Below are 20,760 nucleotides of genomic sequence, written 5' to 3' on the forward strand. Positions count from 1 at the left end.
TGCGATTGGATTTTCGAATGATTGTTGTTGTGATCGGCTGTGTGTGCTCGAAAGCAAATTAAACGCGATTGATTCAATTCGTTTGATTCGGTTTAGTTTGGTTTACGATGCACGTGGACCCGTCTAGTTACAAAGACCCCTGGGGGTTTTCCGGGGCGAAGCGTCTGTTTTATTCGTTACTATAAACCTGTATATCGTCGATTGGCTTATGCTTAAATAATCGCTGGGGAATTTTATTTGGTTATACGTGATTGAGTTTTGGAGTTTTTATTTTATTATCGTTTTTTTCGTTTCTCAATTAGAAAAAAGACAATAAACTCTCATCCGAAATTCTATTTCGGGGGTTTATGCCCAAGTTTGAAGATACTTTCAGTTGAAATATCGTTGATTTATGCAGGCTTGTTTGCAAATTGGAATTTTGGTTCGCCCATAACTTTATCCAAACGTACGAAACTTGATAGCCCTATCAGTTTTAGACCGATATTAAACTTGTGCGCGACGGTGCGTACTTCATATCAAATGTGGGTACGCAAAGCAAAACACATTCCGCAAATACATCCAGAGGGTAACCACGCCAAGCACATAATTATAATGACACGCATTAAATATTTGCCAATAACATTTAGCCCGGGAGAGCACAGGCAGACGGCTCGGGACGTTTGTTATCGTTGACTGACGTCGATAACGATGTCGCCGTTTGTTGTTATTGCCCATGTCGCTCTTGTATTGTGGATATACTACAACGCACAGCTTAATCTAATAATTTCAGCCTCTGGGATGCGGAACAGCAGCGCGTGCGTGACATAAATGCAAACGCGAACCAGAGTTATGTCCCGTGACACTCGATCGAAAAATACGGGTTTATTGTATGGCTATATAGAAAAGTTGAGCTATATTCATATGTGGATCATTAGAAGCAGATGTTTCGCTTCTTCAAGCTGCATTGCCACCGTGATGGCAAAAAGCGGGTGGAAGTGAGCAGACGGGAAACGGACCGTGAAAGACCGGGCATATGTTGGCAATATTTTTCAAAGCTATATGCACGTAAAATTTACAAAAATAACTCAATCAGACCCCGAAACTCCAAACCGTATTTACTTTGTCATTCTATATCTTTATGCAGACGTATAGAAATCAAAGAGGCTGGACCCCGGTCTAAACTTACTTTAACTTTCCACTTTGTTGTCAGCTTCTGTTTAGTTCTAAGTTTTTTTTGCTCTAAGGTATCATTGCTACTCGATAAATCGATAAATTTCTTCTTCCTAGCGCCCGTTTCTTTTTACACGGGTTTGCCTCAAGGGTCTTATACTTACTTCGTCCTTACATTGCACCGCGCCAGAATAAACCGGAAAGCTTTGAGCTTATCCAGCGCACGTTTGCGGCTGCACCTTTCTTGTATTCTTGTTAAATCCGCAAGCTACCGCAACCACGATGCAATAACAATGCGTAGTATAGCGAGAACGCCTCAAGACTTCAAGAGCTGTTGATGATCAAAAGAAAAACTCTTCGAATGTATCCTTTAGAATAGAAGAGTCGACTATTCTCATTGTTTTTTTTTTCCCACAAAGTAATTGTCATAGAAATTGCTTGAATCCACAAATTGCCACAAGAGACAGTAATTTATGAAGATAAATTCAATTTGCATATCACCTTGGAAAACACGTCCGAAATATGAAACTCTCCGGTGTTGTGTCATGTCTACTTGTAATTTAATAAAATCTTGATTGTGTTAACGTATTACGTTTTTCGTCTGTTTATTTTTTCTCCACCAAGCCACCGAAAAAGGCACATTTTTTAAGTATGCTGGGCCTACAACATATAACATTTCCCTCTAACTGGATGGAAGTAAATTCTTGTTATCTCTAAACATTATTTTTCATGTTTTACGTAGTGTGTGCCTGTTTCTGGCTTATTTCGTGGGTTTAAAGTGGAACTGGGGCTTTTTTTTCGTTATATTCATCATTATCATTACTATTTCTGCTTATTTAGGCACATTCCGGACGACCGCACGCATATGAATAAAATATCCTAGTTGGGTCTTATCTGCAAAGGACTGCGCATGCTAAGGAATCTGAAAGCCCGCTGTAAGATCTCGCGATCTTTTGCGTTTTATGACGGTTTACGGTAGCGGGGGTGCACGCATGTGCGCCAATGGGATATACATCTGCGGGTCCTTTCGTGCTACCCTCTCTAGGATCTTACAGCCTTAAACTATCAGTGGTTTTGAGCGTATATTTTGTGAGTGCGTTTGCTTTTTTGCCTAATCGGATAGGAGACGAATTTTTAGTTAAAATATTTGCATTTTGTTGTATTTCGAATTAAATTTGATTAACCTTCCCTGTTTCTGTTAATTTAATATTTTTGTATAAATTAGGTAAATCTTTTTGATTATTTAAGTCTATAAATTTAATCTTTGCCAGTGTGCCGAGGGTTAGAGGGTTTAGGTGATAACTTAGTTTCTCCTTTTGCACCGTAATGACAACGGAAAGGATATCCTTTTCCAAACGTCCCTGCAGTTTCGATAGCGAGTCTTCTACTGTTGCAAACATTCAATGCGCTCCGCTCTTTTTCGTTCGCTCCCCTTCATCGGGTGCATTCAAAAGCTGTAACCGAAAATACAATGGGACTTTTGCGGGAAAAGCTATGGCCGCGTAAGGGTGTTGGGGAAATACGTGGAAAATGTATGGCGGCCAAACCTATCCCTTTTGTACCTTTGGGATAATTTATTTCCGGCTCCCCCGAGCGTCGTCCTCGCTCTTCTCTCGTGGGGCATTTCTACGCAGGTTTGCCTGCTGTGCGTTCCGATGCGTTCGCCATTGCAGCGAGTTTTGTTTTCGGTCGATATCATCACAATTTTAAATTATCTACTCGTCGCCAACTAGAATTTTAATGAAATATATAAGATGTCACAAAATTTATTTCTTCTGTATATAAATACCACCCCATAACACGCAAATTATACCTAATTAAGTATTTTGGCTTGAATTAAAATAATTAAGGGACGTGTTCGAGTCGAACGAAAAAAGAAACGCTGTGACTGGTTGCTTCGTTACGTTACACACCTTGTTTTCTTCATTTAGCTAATCGTGGGCGTCATTAAGTAATGCCGTCTTAACGAACTGCTCCTTTTGACTGACTTCTTCCCTATGCCCGCAGGCCTACAGTTTCAAAGTCATTAGCATTGCGCCGAGCGTCCCAAACGACGATAATTTCTTCGGACGTTCACAGAGTTATAATAAGCGAGTGCGCGCAAGTCAGACTTAACGAAATCAATAAGCGTGACATTTGTGACACGTTAAAAGCTTCAGCTTGATGGACTCCATGTTTTTCATAAACAATCAAGCGCTGGTCGTTCGATGCTCTTCGCCGACGCTAATCTAATTTGTTAATTATGTAAGCGCGCCTATTTTACCTTCCTAAGCTGCATTTATTTCATGACTCGATACCACTTAGACTCGAAATAAATTATCACACCGAATTATTAATGTCTGTCGATTTAGATTTAGATTTTGGTCATTAATTTCATAGAATCGATCGGAACAAATTTGCATTTCTTTCGACATAAATTTACAAGGCTCAGCAATGCGTATCAGGAGATTTAATGGATAATTAACATTTTATCGTAACATATTTCTCTATTTAGAAAAAATAATAATTAATAAATGTTAGCGGATTAGCACGAATAAGCGCTTGAGTGACTCCTTTCATATCAGCATGATTGGTTTCACTTTCACTCTTCGTGAAAAATATTGGCAAATTGAACGTAATTTAATTTGCGCCTCAAATAAAAATCCACACAGAACCTCCATGACCTGCTTCTTTGTATCTAATTATCCTGTTAATATTTGCACGTGCAGTTTACAGAAAAAGTTTATTAGCTAATCGTTGTTAATTACCTACTTGTTTGTAGAGAAACGCGTATGGTATTTGCATAATATGATAAAATATTATTATTAGAATTATTTGAAACTAGTAGACTAGTATCTTATTAGACGTATATTTATTTGAGTTTTTTTTTTAGTTTTTATTATAAAATTGCAAATTAATTATTACATTTGATTGCAAATTATTATCCGCACGACACTGGCATATATTTGAGAAAAGATTTATACTTGATTGAAATTTAAGTGTTAAATCCGAGTAAATTACATCTCGGTTGTTATTTTGTATCCTCTATTTTTCGCCATTTATTACGCAGCTCCTGAATTTCATTGCCCACGAATTTAATATAAAAAGCGGCTGTGTATTCGGCGTTGCGCAAATCAAATCAACTCGAGCCCAAAAATTGTTCTTGTTTTATTAAGTTTGTTGCTAAGCGGTGATTTATCGACACACCGAGAGCGCGTGGCTCGTTGCTCTCTGTACACGTCGTAACCTTTCCATTCTCGCGCATTTTCCCTCAACAATACAGGCTGCTGAGTACACTAGTGATTTATAAAACTTTTTCAATTTATTTCATTCGCCTTTTTACAACTCGAAATGCCTCGTCCACGCCACTCACTTGCGCGTCTCGTTTTACGTTTTTACGCGTCGGGGCCGAAACTCCCACCTCGGTCCCCAATACATTTCTCGAATAACAAAAGAAATCAACGAAGGTAATGAGGTTTTCTTTTTGTTTCACGTCTTCTTATTTATTTCTCGCATGCGGGGCGGGTGGAGTATTGATGCAACGAGGGTAGAAATGGAAACCAACTTACGCTTGTCTCAGATTTCCGTTGTTTCCGGGCGTTGCACCATTTTCGGATGTGATCTGGTTGTTATTGCGTGTGGCAATCGCACGTTCAGCATTAATACTAAAAAAAAAGTGAAATTTAAACGCGAAGTCTTCATGACTGCCATTAACTTCGTCGATTCGCAAAGATTGTACACTCTGGAATTTCATCTCATCTTGTCATACGATTCGGGTGTCACTTAACTTATGCCGACGGAATCTTCATCTCTTTTGTATGGGAGGAAATTTTTTCTGGCTCGCAAAAATTTGTTACAATTAAAAGTGTACGAAGTTATCCAGCTCGTTGAGCAGCAATATCCAAGATAACTTACTCCTTGGAAAATAAAGCGGGACACAGTCTTTTTGGGATTTTACGCTATGATTGCCCACTTGGTTACACTTCTTTCTGGAACACTGAGCGAACAAAAAGTCAAAAATTTTGCGGAATAACAAAAATTGCTCACCGTGAAAGACGAATAAGGTCGACAAGGACAAACGGTGATAACTCTGGACGACGACGTTATATCCGCCATTGTGTGGCTCTTTCTGGAGTTTGCTGAGGGGAGTCGACATTGTTGTTTCGTTTCCGGGAGAGCGATATAAAATGAGCGATCCCTGTTGAACTTTTTTCAAGATTTTCTCTTTCTCGGAATATATTAGATTATTAAAGGTGACGTGGCTGCTTTTCTAGTATACACGCAGTATGTAGTGTTGCCTATATTAATCGCATTCGTTGTGCGGCATGTTGTTCTCGATGTTCCTGTAACTCCGCCGTTTCCGGCTTTTCAAGCGGCTCCTGCGGTGTAGTGGAAGCTCATAATTCACAACACGCGCGCCAAAAGGCCGTTTTGCTAAACCATTCGCCCGTAAAACTCAAATGGGATAGATACCACCGAGTGCGTATACAACAAATAGCAAAACGGACACGAAACCGGTTTCGACTAATAGATGTGTGCATGATGGTGTAGTGGGATTGTAAACTGGATGGATGGCCAAATATGCGGAAATGGAATGGGAGGGCTTGCTGGAAAACCCAAAACATTTCCTTTCATCATCGCCCTCATCATCATGACAATACATATCTACGCATTTTACACGTTTTCAAGAATTTCAAACAAATGGTGTGAAACATAAATATCTGCCAATTGTGAAATTCTCTACGTTGAGGCATTACATGACTCGTTCACATAACTCGTAACATTGATCTTGAAAGCTACTTTGCTTGGAGGAAGGTTAAAATATTCTGTACGTAGGTGTTCACATTTGCATGCTCTACATTTTTGTGCCGCACAGCTCGATTGTAGGCAACCAACTATACACACATAGTACCTTTAGTCGTGGATTATTATCATTTATCAGATGATTATTGTGTAAAACGCTTTATGAGTTGGAAAGACAACACAAGAATAGAACAATAAAGCAGTTGCGACGAATCGACTTGTCTTGTCTTCGTAGTTTCCTACTACTGCCCGCAGAACGCGCGCACCGCCGCCAATGGAACACGCTGATTTTTATCAATTCGCTAGAGCGCCTTTGTCCTGCGACTCTCGTTGCTATTACGCCGCATTTGAGCTTATACCGTACACTTGTACAACATTATCACGGGCATTATCAGCTACCAGTACACTTGTTTCGCTGCGAAAGTTGCAGGCGGCAGGCCAGGGTCGTTAGATGCACCTTAACGATTTTCCCGCGCGGGCGAAGAAAAATGTGGCACGTAGCAGAAGGAATCGTGCACTCGGGCGTACACTCGCAGAATCTTTGTTTAGCGAAATTGTTAAGTCGTGCAGGAAGTCGCGCAACAATCTCGCGGCGAGTTTCATCTTGGTTTATAAATTAGCCACAGGTTTGTCAGTTAAAAGCGACAGCAGCCAACTAAAATTTTCAGCAAGTCATGACCAAGCCGTGCGCACAGTGCATCAATTATAATTTTCAACTTAACGATTTTAATTGAGCCCGCGAAGTGAAAAGCGAAGCGAACAAGACGAGGAAATTGAATTGCTTCTAGTGGCGGGGATGTGAGGAGGGAGCTCTGGGCTAGGCATAGAGTCAGTTCTATTTTAGGCGCTTCCGTCTGCGATGCGGATTTACGATATTTATAAATAATGAAACGCGAATTGTTTATTTATTGCATTCACGACGCGCTCGGTGTGGGATGGCTGGTTTGTCATGCGTGTTGGTGTTGTTACGAGTTGTATGCTGAGATTGTGCGCCAACTTGCAGCGCTGGAAGATATTTATGATAGCGGATGTTGAGCTATCTAAATACATAAGATCCATTTTCAAGTGCACTTCGTATATCATTTCCTAATTTTATTCCAGGACTATAAACTTGCGTGTTACAAAAATAAAGTTAACGTTCTGTTAGTTTTATTGTATGCATAGGATACTCGTATTTATTATAAATGGCGGTCGCAAATTTCTTTAGTGTTTATAAAGCAATTATTTGAACATCCTGTAGATTTGTAAGTACAACAAGCTTCTTTCACTTACCCACCTCCTAGAGGATGCAAAATGTTCGTCGCTTTTGCATGTCCTCTCCGCTGTCGCCTCTGTTTTCTTGCGTCGGCATTATTTCTGCACAGTGCCTGTACGGCCGCGCGTGTTTGTGGCAGATTTATATTTATCTCGTTCGCATGCGATGGCGAGCGCAGTTTGTACAGATCTTGCACTCCCATGTCGTATCACTATGCGAATGGGCCGAAGTGTAATAAGCGGCGCGCCGGGAGCGCGCAAAAAGGTGTAACGTTCCCTCGGATGCGTATATACAGGGTGTTTTATAGGTATAATCGTTAACTACCAACATAGGTCAATTGATTTTGTTCATTTTATGTCTTCAATATATTCAATTCGGCATTCATTCAAGAAATTCTTGATTTTATTTTATGAATTACCCTGTATATTTTCTACGCAAAGCTTGGGATGGGCCCGGACGAGCTTTACAACGACGCCTTGATACCGACGCCACGAATGGCAGTTGAGGTGATCATAACGCGAGTTAGATAGTAGGTGCAATTTACAATTGCATAAGATATGCGATGCCGCCGGTCGTATCTCTCGGCCGTTATGAACAGAAGTTGTGTCGAGCATGTCGGAACGCTCGTGTAAATTGGCGCATACAGTAATACCTGCCTGTTGTTTGAATTGTTTGTTTATTTGTAAATTATGGTGGATTAGATTTGCCGTTTTGATTTGTTTGATGCTAATTCAAAACGACCGTTTACACATCTGCATAATGCAAAGTTACAGAGTTAACGCATGTGCAATTTATTCTTGGCTGTTTCTTTGTTGAATGTTATAAATATTTAAATCGAATAATTAGAATTATAGCTTCAATTTAGCAATTCAGCGTTTTAATTAAACAGAATGTGGATTTAAGTGCAAATGAGTAATAATTGATTTTCATTAATTAAAATATGCCTTTAATCGGCAAGTATTAAAACATTATGGCTGCTTTCAATTTCAAAAGCACTCGTGCATATTTTCCAGTATATTGCGCCTATATTAATGGTGACATTTATTGTTTATTTCACTGTTTACGCGCTCCGTGGCCGAGGTCGTGTGAACAATAAAAAAAGTGCTACGAGTGCATTTTATAAATGATAACTCATTAGTCTATATTGAGGAATGTAAGAATACTGATTGGTATCAATCAATATCCAGTTTATACTTCATTATAACGCATTTACTTAGACGGAATGAGAATAAATTATATTAATTATTGTTGTTTGTAATAAGAAATCTGAAAATTGAATTTTAATCCCACAATTATTATAATCTTTATTCGTAATATTGTGATAATGTGACTGTGGCACATATTTGATATCAAAGCATAATTTCCACTGTGAAATATATTAACTTTATTTTATGATTATTTTGGTTTTAATGGGATGTACGGAACCATGAAAATATCAATTTAATTAAACGTGCCCCTGCAATTTGTAGAAATGATTTTAATTTAGTTTGCACCCAGTCCTGCTTCATTTTGTCGTTCACATCTGATGCAGCACAAATTGGATTTCACACTTTGCCACCTCAGCTTTAACACTTTCCGCGTCGATTAGCGTTTTCTCATCCTCTTATTGATTTGTTCATACGGCACTTTTTCGAGCACTTACTTCGTTATTGCCTTTGCACATTATTCTCAGCTCTTTGCCGCATCAAGCAATTGGTTCTGGTATTGTTTGTGATAATTGAATATTATTACATTCTCCCGAGTTGACTTAATTAAACATTTATATACCTTGGGCGGAAATTTAGAAATATATCGAAATGTCGAATTAATTGAGTAAAGTAAAATTTGTAACGTCGTTTGTTATGTGTAGACGTGCGTAACATTAAAAGCGTCTCACCAGTACACTTTTGACTGTTCTTCCCGCACCAAAAATGTTGGACTAATTGGCAATTTCCGATAGGCGCGTCTAATAAGTTACGCGTCCAGGCGAAGGGTTGCTAATGGGGTCACTCACTCGTCTCACGTGAAGCGCACTACCGTAGTGTCCGCCGAGAGCAGCCAAAGAAAGAGTGCGAGCCAACAACATGGCAGAAACTGGCCTCTTCATTTGGTTCAAAGTTCACGCGCAGCGAGACACTAGTAAATCATGTGCGACCTATTTATCGAGTTCTTTTGTTCTCTGCCCTTGCCAAGAGAGCCCTGAGCCACTGCATGATTATGCAACGCATGCAATAAATTTACTCGTGACAATGCATGAATTGGGTTACGTACCTTTTACCCATGTCAGCAAGGGCGCGATTTTTTTTAATATCCACTAACGTGTTTCTTTTGTTTTAGGTAAGTGAAGCAACTTCTTCCCTTCCATCGGCTTGCGAATCGATTTGACGCCTAGAGGGACGACGCCGAAACATTGATTTCGCGCATACCGTCGTCGGCAATCATTTCCCCATACCTGTGCGCCTGTTTTTGCGCGCGTGGGCCAACCTTAAGTTTGCTGTAGACGCGCAGGATGAAATTCCTCAAGAACAGTAAGTGCTTTTCTAACGTTTTTTTCCTTTCTTTTATTTTTTCCCGGCCGTCGTAAAAAGCGGCGAAAATGTTGTGCAAACAAACTCCAGCACCACGTCGGTACGTACTCTCCTGGGGAAAGCGGAGTACACCTACTTGCATGTCAAATGGGAGACGTACGGATTCAATTCAAGGCATGATTTGCTGCCAAGCCGTTTGTTCACAAAGTCCTTAAATATACACATTCATATATTTTGTGTGAAAATACACGCTCGATGTTATTTATTTAGGATTCCGGAAAGCACAGTTCCACTGTGCGTTCAAGCCGAAATCTTAAACTCGTGAATAATTTGTTTAACTTTGGACATATATCCGTCAATACTCCGAACATGTTATTGTAGGACGTTATTTTCCAGTTGGATATTAAAGAGGAGAATACAGACTAAAATGTAACAGTGGAAACATTTGTGCGCGGGAAGAGGCGCATGCGAAAAGTTTCGAAAGTCAAACAGCTTCATTTGGTATTCCTTCTATGTATGTTCGTAATTCCGGCATACTAAATGCAACACGACGTGCACCGGAAGTACTCGCTCTTCCCTGAGATTTACTCGCAAGTGCCAGCATTTCAAATCAAACTTTTACATACATTTTCCGCCGGCGCTAGCAAAAATGAAATTCTGACAAATGTTCCATATTAAAAAAGTTATTTCTTTTATTATTATTATTTGCCTTCATTGGCCGCACACGCACGAATATAACCCTTCGGAATTCGCTTTTCTCGCAAGTTTCTTCCTCGCCGCCTCCTCATCACCGGGATCCTCCTCTATTTGATATTCCACGGACGCGCGGTCGTGGAGCATGGCGCATTCCATTTTCACGCTCTTAATTCAATTTGCCGTCCGTCCTCGGAGTCCTTTTCTTCCCGGAGTCCTTTCTTTCATGCGCACCAAACGCGACGCCTGCCGCCATCGCTAACAGACAAGAGCTTTACTCGACTTCGGCTCTAAGTGAATCTGTGTACATAAGAATGGCTATAAATTTCCGGAAACTTTAGACTTTTTAATGAAACACTAGATGCCGTGGGTTTAAGAAATATTATATAATTCTAAAAGTTCTTCGAGCGTCCGAGCTTTTTGTACTTCTGTGCTAATAGAGGTCGGGGAGTCTGCGTTTCTCAGATTGAGGCGATAAATCCTTCGGAAGTTTCGATTTCGTTTTAAATGATTGCACGCATTAAATGACGGGCTGGAAACTTTAATTTGCTCTTCTTCGCCGAAGAAAAAATACTATATATTTAAATCTTATTTGTTTTCTTAGTATTATTTTCGCCTGTCTACCAGTTGTATTTCGTACCCTTAGAATAAACAACTTCGAACATTGAAATGCAATTTGTAGCTTACAAAATTCACACTTTCAAAATGGAAATATCCGCTGAAGAAAGTTGAAAATTCAATTTGCATTAACCGAATAACAATCACATAATAAACTCGGTTTTGTTATCGCATATTTCATACAAACCAATCTGTGAGCATAGATATAATTCCGACTGAAAACTTTGGTTTTTCTTTGTGGCTGATGAAAGGATGTGTCTTCACAAAAAATGCATTATGAACTAAGGGGAAGAAATAACTCGTTTATCGTAGCTTATTGTTTTATTTATTGGATGTGATAATTCATTGAAAGCAAATACGATGATAAGCAGTAGAACAATTTAATAAGTTTGTGGATGATGGAGAAGTTTCCTCAGAAGTAACTGACTTGGATAAAAAGTTGTCAACAACGATATTTTATTTAATGCTTAAATCAGATTTTCTTGGAAATTTAACGTTGATACTTTTAAAACTTTATTTGTGCTTATTATCTCTTCTTGGGTAACTGCTATTGGCCATGTTTGTCTCTCATCTTATTATGGTGTATATTTCATATAAGCTACTTCAAACATTTGCATTTTGGTTCATGTCGTGTAAAAAGTAAATATGAGGAACATACAGATACATGTAGATTTCGTGTAGCTTGTATAACGATGTTAAATTACAATACAATTATGAGTAACGCATTTAATATTTAAAAAAGGTTACCAACCTGTTTTTCCGTTTTGCAGTTAGTGTTACTGGGGAATTATGAAATTTTAGGTTGTCCGTATTGATTTACTTAGATCATAAACATTTTATATAGTAATTAACATTTCACCACATTCTGTATAATAAAACGAGCGACCCTACTTTGTTGACACGGGTAGGGCATCAAAAAATCTAGTCAAGAGCTTTGACCTTTTCCCTTTTATTCAGCTTTATTTACCATTAGCATTTACGAGTAAAAATAATGCTACAAATTTTCAAAAATGTCAGAAAGTGGATGAACGGACGTTATGGATTTTATTTATTAATCGGGATTTTATATATTTTAGCTATGACAACGCAATTTCATCATAAATCTAATAAATGATACCATCAACGAACTTTTTTAAAATTTACAGGAACTCTTATAACTTTTGAATTTGAAGAATATGTATTAAGTCAATTATTTTGCATATGGCCTAAGATAAGTATTATAATAAAACCGATGCGTCATCTTGGATAATATCAGAAATAGATTTCCTTCTATTTTGTTCGGAACATAAACTTAACTGATGTCCACGTCTTCCTTCGACCCGTTACGTCCGATTCCCATGAATAGCAAACCTCTATCATTTCCGTATTTATGTATTTATATACATATTGCGACATCAGTGACATGCCACAACGATTACGTGTTTGCGCTGCTAAAAAAAGCTAAAAGCTTTCGGTTTTCTTAGAGGGCAAATCGTCTTCGTGGCTTTATTACCACACACATGCAGTGTGCACTGTGCACTGAGACTCAAATAAAGCACATTAAGTAAATTGAAGTATTAAGGCATCGAAAACAAACGTCCACTTGCATTTTGCTGTGAGATTTGAGATTTCTTTGCGCACGACATGCTCGAGATGTAATGATAGCAAAAGGACGAATATTATGCCAGCGCCAAGCTAGTACACGCATTAATGATTTCCTGTTGACAACCCTGATGACGGGAGTGCGCAACAAGATGCATGAAATCGTGACGTCTCATTATCCACGAATATAATGACAAATGATAATCAGCATCGCGTTAATGTAAAAGATGTGATGATGATGAGTGAAGGTTGGGATTAATTAGAATAACTAACATTACACTTATTAAGCCATCTACAGGATGGTCAGGATAGAAATACATTTGAGGTTAGGGCAGGTAAATACGTTTGGATGTACAAAAGGCACATAAAGAAGCTAATTAACCTTCGTTTATTTGCGTACGTATGAAATCATACGACATCGATTTTAATGTTACACCTTCAACTTCGACGTCATTGCTCGTGTGCTCTACACCAGGTCAGGCCAGACTGGGGCCGGGGCCCGACTGGTTAATTCGACGTTGAGTTCTCCAGTCGCCGGTTCGCTGGCGTCGGGCGCGTTGCACTCCTGCAGTCCTCCATATACACATCGCGTCGACTTTGTTTCGTCGTCGTGCCCACGTTCACGAGCCGATCGGCAAGCACAGCAGGCGTGCACATCGGATGCACACACAATACTTTTGTGAACTCGTCAAGAACAGCCTTTGTATGCTATACGTAGTGTGTGCGTGTGTGAATTATGTGTAAGTTATGTGAATATATATGATATAAAATTTTTAAAAAAAGTGAGTACACCCAAACCACAGTCGCACGTGTTTTGTGTTTTATTGTCTAATGCGACAGCGACGAATTCTTCTTGATTTGATTACAACTAGCTTGCTGAAATTGAGAAAAATATTAGTATTATATAAAAATATCTCAGAAATATTAGCGTAGAATGTGTTAAATGTCTTGTAAAGTTTATCAAACGAAGTTTGTACACTCAAATGCAATTAGTTGGTTTAGTCTTGCTGAAATTGTTTTCAGTTTCTTGACATTCCCGGTCTGGTGCGTCTTCATTATTTGCATGTATCTCCTACTGCAGTCGAGTGCATCCTTGTTTGGAATGACTGACTCAACGTGAAACCATTGCACGTAAAATTATTAACATTTGAGGCACGATTTTTACGCGGACGTTTCAGCTTCGCTTAACTTCGTAACTTGACAAGCGGTGACTTCTTTTCATTTCGTTTCATTTTCTTACCCATTCTTCTGGTAATAGGTTCACAGGAAGACGCTGTTATTCCACCTGTAATTTATTTTCGAATTTCTATTTTTTTGATAGCTGTATGAAGTCCAAACGAGTCCCGCAAGATTCTTCTCTTATACTGTTCGTTTACTGTTCAATCTTTTATTGTTTTCTTTTTCGTCTTTTGATTTATTTATTTATTTTTTTACCTTTGAGTCCGTTTATACCGACTGCTAGTTGTGCTTCGCAGACGCAATGGTTACGAAGTTACGAGCTGCACGAGTTAATTTGATGGCTGACAAGAATGTCATGTAAAACACGTTCGAGATAACGTGGAGTTCATTTGCGTCGTGCTGCATAATATTTGCTCTTCGCGTCGAGGAAATTTCTGTAAAAGGAGAAAATTTCTATTATGCGTCATTTACATTTAGAATGTTTAATGTTTCCATAACAAATGTATCAGTTTGGTTTGCAATGGGAGTTACCCTTTTGCTTTCAGCTCCGCTGGCCGAAAGTCGCGATTTCAAATGTCATTCTGATATAAATCCAAATATGTTATGACATTTCGGTCTTTTTCATGAGTTTTCTATACTTTTCTGTATGTGTTGATGCAATTTATTTCATAACTTCTATTTATAGTGATTGTTTTAAACTTTGATCACTTGTTGCAAAGCATTACACAATATTTATTTACTGGTTATTATAAAGCATTTTGTTTACCAGCATTTGGACTTCACAGTCATCAGAAATTTTTAGAAAAATGATTCAATCCAATGTGTCACACTTGCTGATCTCAGCCAGCAGAATCTCAATTTATTGAATATTCGTTGGAATGTGTTGTGTCTGATTAATTACCTTTTTTATTTTGTGGCGGTTTTAGTTCCGAACACAATTGTTCGATTTATAGCAACCACATCAACTTAGGTAAAAGGCGTTTCAGTTTATGGCCAATTCTCTAATTAAACAATTTAAACCTGTTTTATTTATGACATTTCTGAAATTCAAGCTAGACTAGCTTCTATTGTTTTAAACTAGAATCAATTGAATTGAACTTGGTTTAACGCATTTCAAGCATGAATCAGCCACAAAAGCGTAATATTAAACTCGAATGAAAATTGAAACGGATAAGCACCAACCAGAGTGCATTGCGTTCTGCAGAAATTGTTAACTTTAAAGCCTCTTTCAGATAAGCGCAATTTTAATAACGACTTCGAGTCCATTTGCAGTTCATTTCCAAGTGCATTTCTTTGCTTAATTGTTCGCATTTATGATGATTTTATTACTTTATTGTGGGATATTAATATTAATGAACAATATTAACCTAGTTTTAAGTTTCTATTTCATTACCACTTTCTGTTTTGTATATTTTATAATGCTGCGGACGTCGCAAAAAGTGAATTTAATTTACTTACATTGTACGCAATTTAAAATTGAGTCTAATTAAGATTTATCTTAGAATCGTGCTCTTTGCACTGGCTTTGAGAATACTGCTACAATTATGTTTATTACAAATTTCCTTTTTAATGCACATTCTAGCAATTGCGAGAAACCTCGCCGCAGTTAGAAATTTAAGTCAACTAACTTTTGAAATTATGTATCTAACTATTTAAATAGGAGAGGCGTTAATGGGAAATTAGATATGTGAGTTCGTAATTAACATAAAATATAATTATGAATAATGTACTGTCAGACTATCGCTGATAATTGTCCAAAATTTAATCCAACGTAGGTTTAATGCAAAAAACACAAGACACAGCACTTAGTGTGTGATTTGTTATCAAACGATATTCAAAGTTATGCAAAACAGTCTGAAGACAATGCAATGAACCACGTGCCTACAAAAAGTTTTTTTTACCGCATTTTCTTGTTTTTAACGTTTCCTTCTTTATCATATAAAAAAAAAACGCAGAGAGAAATTAAAAGTGTCTTGTCTTGTAATTGTGTGTGCCATCCGCGGCGACAAAGCACACAAAAGCTCACGCGCATTATGTATATTTATGTGCGCGCACATGTTGTCTCATCAAATCGTTCACATTCGAGCCACAGTGCAGCGCCCAGTTCTGGAATAATAGTCGCGCAACGTATAATAAAGCAAACAATTGATCATTTAAAAAAAGAATAAAAGAAAGCACATGGAAATTTAAATGACGCCCAACAATGGTGAGGAAAAACGAAAAGTTTTTGGAGTGCGTAGGCTCGAGTCTCGACTATTAAGCATAAACACACTTTCGAAGGTTGTACACACGGAGCTTACATGTACGCGCGCATTGACGTTTGCGCGCCGGGCACATTGTTTTGTTTCACTCGCTAGCCAATTGTGTTTGCAATCGCACATGGCGTGTGTGTCCGCAATGTGTGAAGGGTTTATTTGTACGGGTTGCGCAGTTATTATTACCCGGCGTTATTGCGCTTACTCGAGTCAGTCGTTTTCAATCAAGGATAATACATTAAAATTGCCTGCATTAGCGTCTCCGGCAGATGTATACAGATTTCGCATGTCTATTTGTGTGGCTTAAGTTTTTGCAAGTCATATAAAATCTTTCATGTGTGACATGGCGTGAGTTGAAAAACAAACATTTTGAACTGATACCAATTAAAAAAAATAAATACAAAAATCTCATTTATCAACAAGTTTTTCTTAAAAATTTCCAAAAAGTCTAATTTTTATTACCGAAATAACTTTAATAAAATTCTTATCATAATTTTCGCAACCATTTGCAATATAAGACAGTATCAACTAGAAAGAAAGCCAACAGGTGGGCGAATACCTTATTTAACAAAACATATGCACATTGTTATATGCTGTCTTCGTTTCACTCTCGCGCTTGTTGGGCGAATTTCGTGCAGGCGCGTCTTGCTTCCGCGGTAATACGAAGTTGTGCACATGATATTACGTGGGTTCGGGAATATATCGTACCACTCACATCTTTTGCCCAAGCGGCCATGTGCTGCTCTCAGCAGAGCAGCAATACTCATACGTTTAAGGTCGGTCGCGACGTGCACACAACACCCAGCCTCCGGACTCTTCACTCGCGTCGCCCCGACTCTTTGGCAAATTTGTCGAACTTCCAAGAATCGAGAGCTCGCGCGCGCCTCTCGTGCCGGCAAGTGCATAAGCGCATGAACACTTGCTAACGATTTGCCTAGTTCTGTGCCGACCAAGCCGAAAGTTTACAAAAGTGCAATACGAAGTTGAAGAATAACTAGTTAAAAATGATGTGATAATAGTTAAAGTTTATAACTTTGTTTAAAAATGTGTGCTATAAATATATTAAGAAATTTATGAATGGTAATTGTAATTTTGATCTCTTTAAGAAGTTACTTGAACGCTATGCTATTTATAAATACCACTTTCAAGAAATTGAAACTTAATACGCTCGACGTTTTTTTTAACATAATCATTCACTACATGTAGATGTCTTTCACTGACGTAGCCTGTGATTGTGGAAATGACATTAGCACTAATCTATGGCTAGGCAAACGAATTCAATGTGGAAGTTTACGGCGAAGAACTTAACGCGCATGAAATAGATGCTTCTTCTTGTAGTTGCTTCCAGTGGCCTTCTAAAAATACGTTTATCGAGTCGGCGACGTCATAAACGCCATGCATCATGTAATATGAACGTGTTCGAAGATGCAAAGACGCATCAAAACGGTATGCGAACTCATTTCCAGCCATCGCCAATTTGTAACTGTTTGACTAATTAACGTTATTACACTGACATCAAACATAAAAAGCATCTCACAAACTATTGAATAATCTAACCGAGATAAAAACTTGAAATTTATGAGTATTACAAGGATTTTAGTAAAGAGATTAGTATGAAACATAAATGTAAATGAAGTAAAGTATACAAAATTATAGCGTCATAAGTTGTCCATCTTAAGTACCTTTATTATCTTATTATTTATATTATGTGATGTGTTTGATACGATTTCCGCGTGGAATTAGATATTTCGTGTGTGTGTGGTGCATTTTGATATTTATTATAATGAGATTTCGCGCGGAAAAGCTAATAGGCGTCTGGAAACCAATTATAGATCAAAAGAATGAAAGACGAAGCACTTATTTACCTTGGGCGCGATGATATCTCACCGTAACGCAATTTTCTCAACGGTTATTTATATAAGTGAGCACGGTTATGAATTACACACGCACACTATTTTCGTGGAGACTGCACCTAGAGCCGGAGATTAGAGCGACGAGACGAAATGAGACATTTTGTCAAAGCGTTTCCTGTTTCTGCGTGCCTTTGAGATTCTGTTTGCGCGTTCCAGGCAACCATGGAAAACACGCGCGTCAACATTAGAATGCGTTTTTCTCGCGTTGTTGCCGGCGTCTACTATAAGACCAATCAAAATATGTGCTGGGGATTTTGGGCATGCGGCGAACATGAGATGGAATCTTGAAATCTAGCGCCAGCCAGACATGCGTCGCATGTGAGTGTGTGTACACGTTTTATTAGGTTTGTTTGCCCGGCGAGATTACTGAACCCGATAATTTACATTTTATCGATCGGGGATCGCATTGCCGTCGATTGTAGACCATCGATAGATCAGTTACATTACAAGGCGAGAATGGAAGCCCCCGGTTGTTATGACATAGTAAACGTAACGATGCGTACACGCATCGCGGCACATCGTTACAAAATCCATATTTATTTATCCACGTGGTATCTATTGAGATTAACTCTGGAGCTGTGTAAATAACACCCAAGAAATTCGAGACTCTCATGTTTGCTGGACGCTTTTAAGTCGATGCCAGTGAATGTTCGTTTAATGCAGGCAATTTCACTGAAAATCACACTAGATCATTTTGTAATTTACACTTTGGTATTATTTGGCATGACTAGGTCACAATTAATGTTTACGTACAGTTTGATAAAGGCATATATTAATAGCAGTAGGCAGGTGCCCTGCCCTAAAATAACCAGGAGTCAATATATTTGATGCAGTATGGTGCAGGATGGTGGTTAACCGTAGGAAGTGAAACTCCAACCCCATTATTATAATGTAAAGAGTATAGGTTGGTTATTGGAGTGCGTGCAGTGGTTTTATTCAGATTTTTTCTAATTACACGAGGGTCTAAAACTCATGCGTTAAACTTGTCTACATAAAGTGGTTGATTAATAATTACTACTTTTTACTCGCCGCTAAACTCTAAACTATATAATTGGGGAGACTAGGAAGCTTCGGTTATATTTTGGTGCGTTACTACTATGAATCATACAGAAGTCATTTTTATTTTATTATTGATAAATTTACACTATTTTCTTAATTTTTTATACCATTCTGGTCATTGTAGGCCTAGACTATTTCTGGGATTTGCGTGACTAAGGTATTACTGGATATTTCCAAATGTACAAACTTTTAGTTTTCTTTCGTTCGATGCAATGTCTTTTCTATATAAATGTTGCGTGAGTTTAATTATTTTTGTAATTGAGATAATTATAATAATTGCGTTTTGCTGTAACCAGAATGAATTTTTCACTAAATACGATTTCCGACTATTCGTTTACTAATGGTTTTTACATTAATTACCTATTTCTACGTTTTTGTTTCATGATAATGAATCAAAACTTGTTTGTTTTTTGTGAAGATATTAATCAGAATGATTATTTTTAGAAAATATGAAATGTCATAATGATATCCAGACTTTCTTCTCCCAACTATTCGTTTTTTTTTATGTTGGAGTTACATGGTATCTTAAAATAGCATTCTTAGAGTGCAGGCTAATTAGTACCATGTGCAAATTGCACTCAGTAGCTGCGTAAAATGAGATAATGCATAAAATATAAAAGTTCAAGCATAGAAGAATTCCTTGCTGTCGCATATTCAAAATTTAATTACCATTCAGTTTCTTACGATTTTTTTTTTATTTAGTTGGTAACCGTGAAGGGAATAGAACAACAGAAAAACATTGATATTGGGCGTATAATAAACACAAGTGTTGGATTTCTACATCATGAGTTTGTTAACTCTCGTTAAATAATTTTCATATTCTGACACATGGCAAGTGCGTGCGGTTAAAAGTGTAAACCACAATAACACAACAGTTAAACTTAAACAATCGTAAAGAAAGACATAATACGTGGAAATGGCTACAATGTGCTTCGGACCGCCACCTCTTCCCCCCAACAAGAAATCACTATTGACGCATGCCAACCACAATGGCAATGTCAATCGTGGCCGTAAGAATTGCCTTCTTTCATCAACATATCAAAGCTTTCAAGATCCAAGCGAAGATGCGCTCGACATTTTGTCAAGCGCCAGCGATAAGGGCAAGAAAAAGTGCACCACAAAAAAAGAACGCAAGGAAAAGCGACCACGCACCAGAAGCAGTTGTTCAGCGTATGGTTCGAATGGATCGCTGAGTCGATTCAGCTTCGCCGGTAGCGACAATTGCACCAACTCAGCGAAGAATGGCAAAATTAAACAGATGACACGAAGTCAATCCGATAGCAATTTGAATCAGTGTGATAATAGGCCACAGGACAATGTTGAAATGAACACGATGACCATCAATCGGTATATCAAGGTGTTGAGCGGCAGTTGGAAGAATCTGCTGAATTGTAAGTGTTTTCCAGTAACCAATTCTGCATTCTCTAACCCAGCGTAGAACTAATTACCAGCGCACGTTATTCACTCGCACAAAAGGATCTGTACAAGTTTAACCTAAAATAGCTCCGTAATAATCGTAAATAAGGGCAAACAAACCTGCTTTGCGGAACGTTATAATTTTGCGTCCGGATGAAAGGCACGTTTTGGTAGTAAAGTTTTCCTAAATAAATATACACGCTCGGCGACAATGGAAACAGCGTATTTAAATAGGGCATAACATTCAAATAAAACACCTAAAAAGACCTACAGAAAACTCGTTCAAACGTTGCTGATGTAATTAAAAAATCTTCTCTGGTTCAAATCTTGTTTTAAACTGGTTTTTATTTTAT

At 38.1% G+C, this 20,760-nt stretch overlaps 1 protein-coding gene and 1 long non-coding RNA gene across 6 annotated transcripts in view; one reads left to right on the top strand and one right to left on the bottom strand.

Annotated features, from left to right (window-relative positions):
• Positions 1–20,760, top strand: part of ckn (CRK like proto-oncogene, adaptor protein) — a 121,949-nt gene that overhangs the window by 88,114 nt on the left and 13,075 nt on the right. The window contains exon 2 of one of the 5 annotated variants that reach the window (XM_065305788.1): positions 9,503–9,693. The exons of 2 other annotated variants lie outside the window; for them this stretch is intronic. In XM_065305788.1, coding sequence (XP_065161860.1) covers positions 9,675–9,693 — 19 coding nt within the window. In that variant the 5' untranslated portion in view covers positions 9,503–9,674. Of the gene's footprint in view, positions 1–9,502; positions 9,694–19,715; positions 20,383–20,760 lie in introns of those variants that run through there. 2 more of the 5 variants (XM_065305787.1, XM_065305786.1) reach the window with 2 other exon arrangements.
• LOC135794484 (uncharacterized) overlaps positions 12,834–20,760 on the bottom strand; it is a 45,702-nt gene continuing 37,775 nt past the window's right edge. The window contains exons 2-3 of the long non-coding RNA XR_010548901.1: positions 14,020–14,198; positions 12,834–13,870 (exon numbers count right to left, since the gene is read on the bottom strand). This is a non-coding gene — a long non-coding RNA (uncharacterized lncRNA). The remainder of the gene's footprint in view (positions 13,871–14,019; positions 14,199–20,760) is intronic.

Source organism: Atheta coriaria, unplaced genomic scaffold (assembly GCF_025399875.1).
Source record: "Atheta coriaria isolate IRGN ID8LTWV9N9 unplaced genomic scaffold, Caltech_Dcor_3.1 hic_scaffold_6_pilon, whole genome shotgun sequence".
Taxonomy (NCBI): domain Eukaryota; kingdom Metazoa; phylum Arthropoda; class Insecta; order Coleoptera; family Staphylinidae; genus Dalotia; species Dalotia coriaria.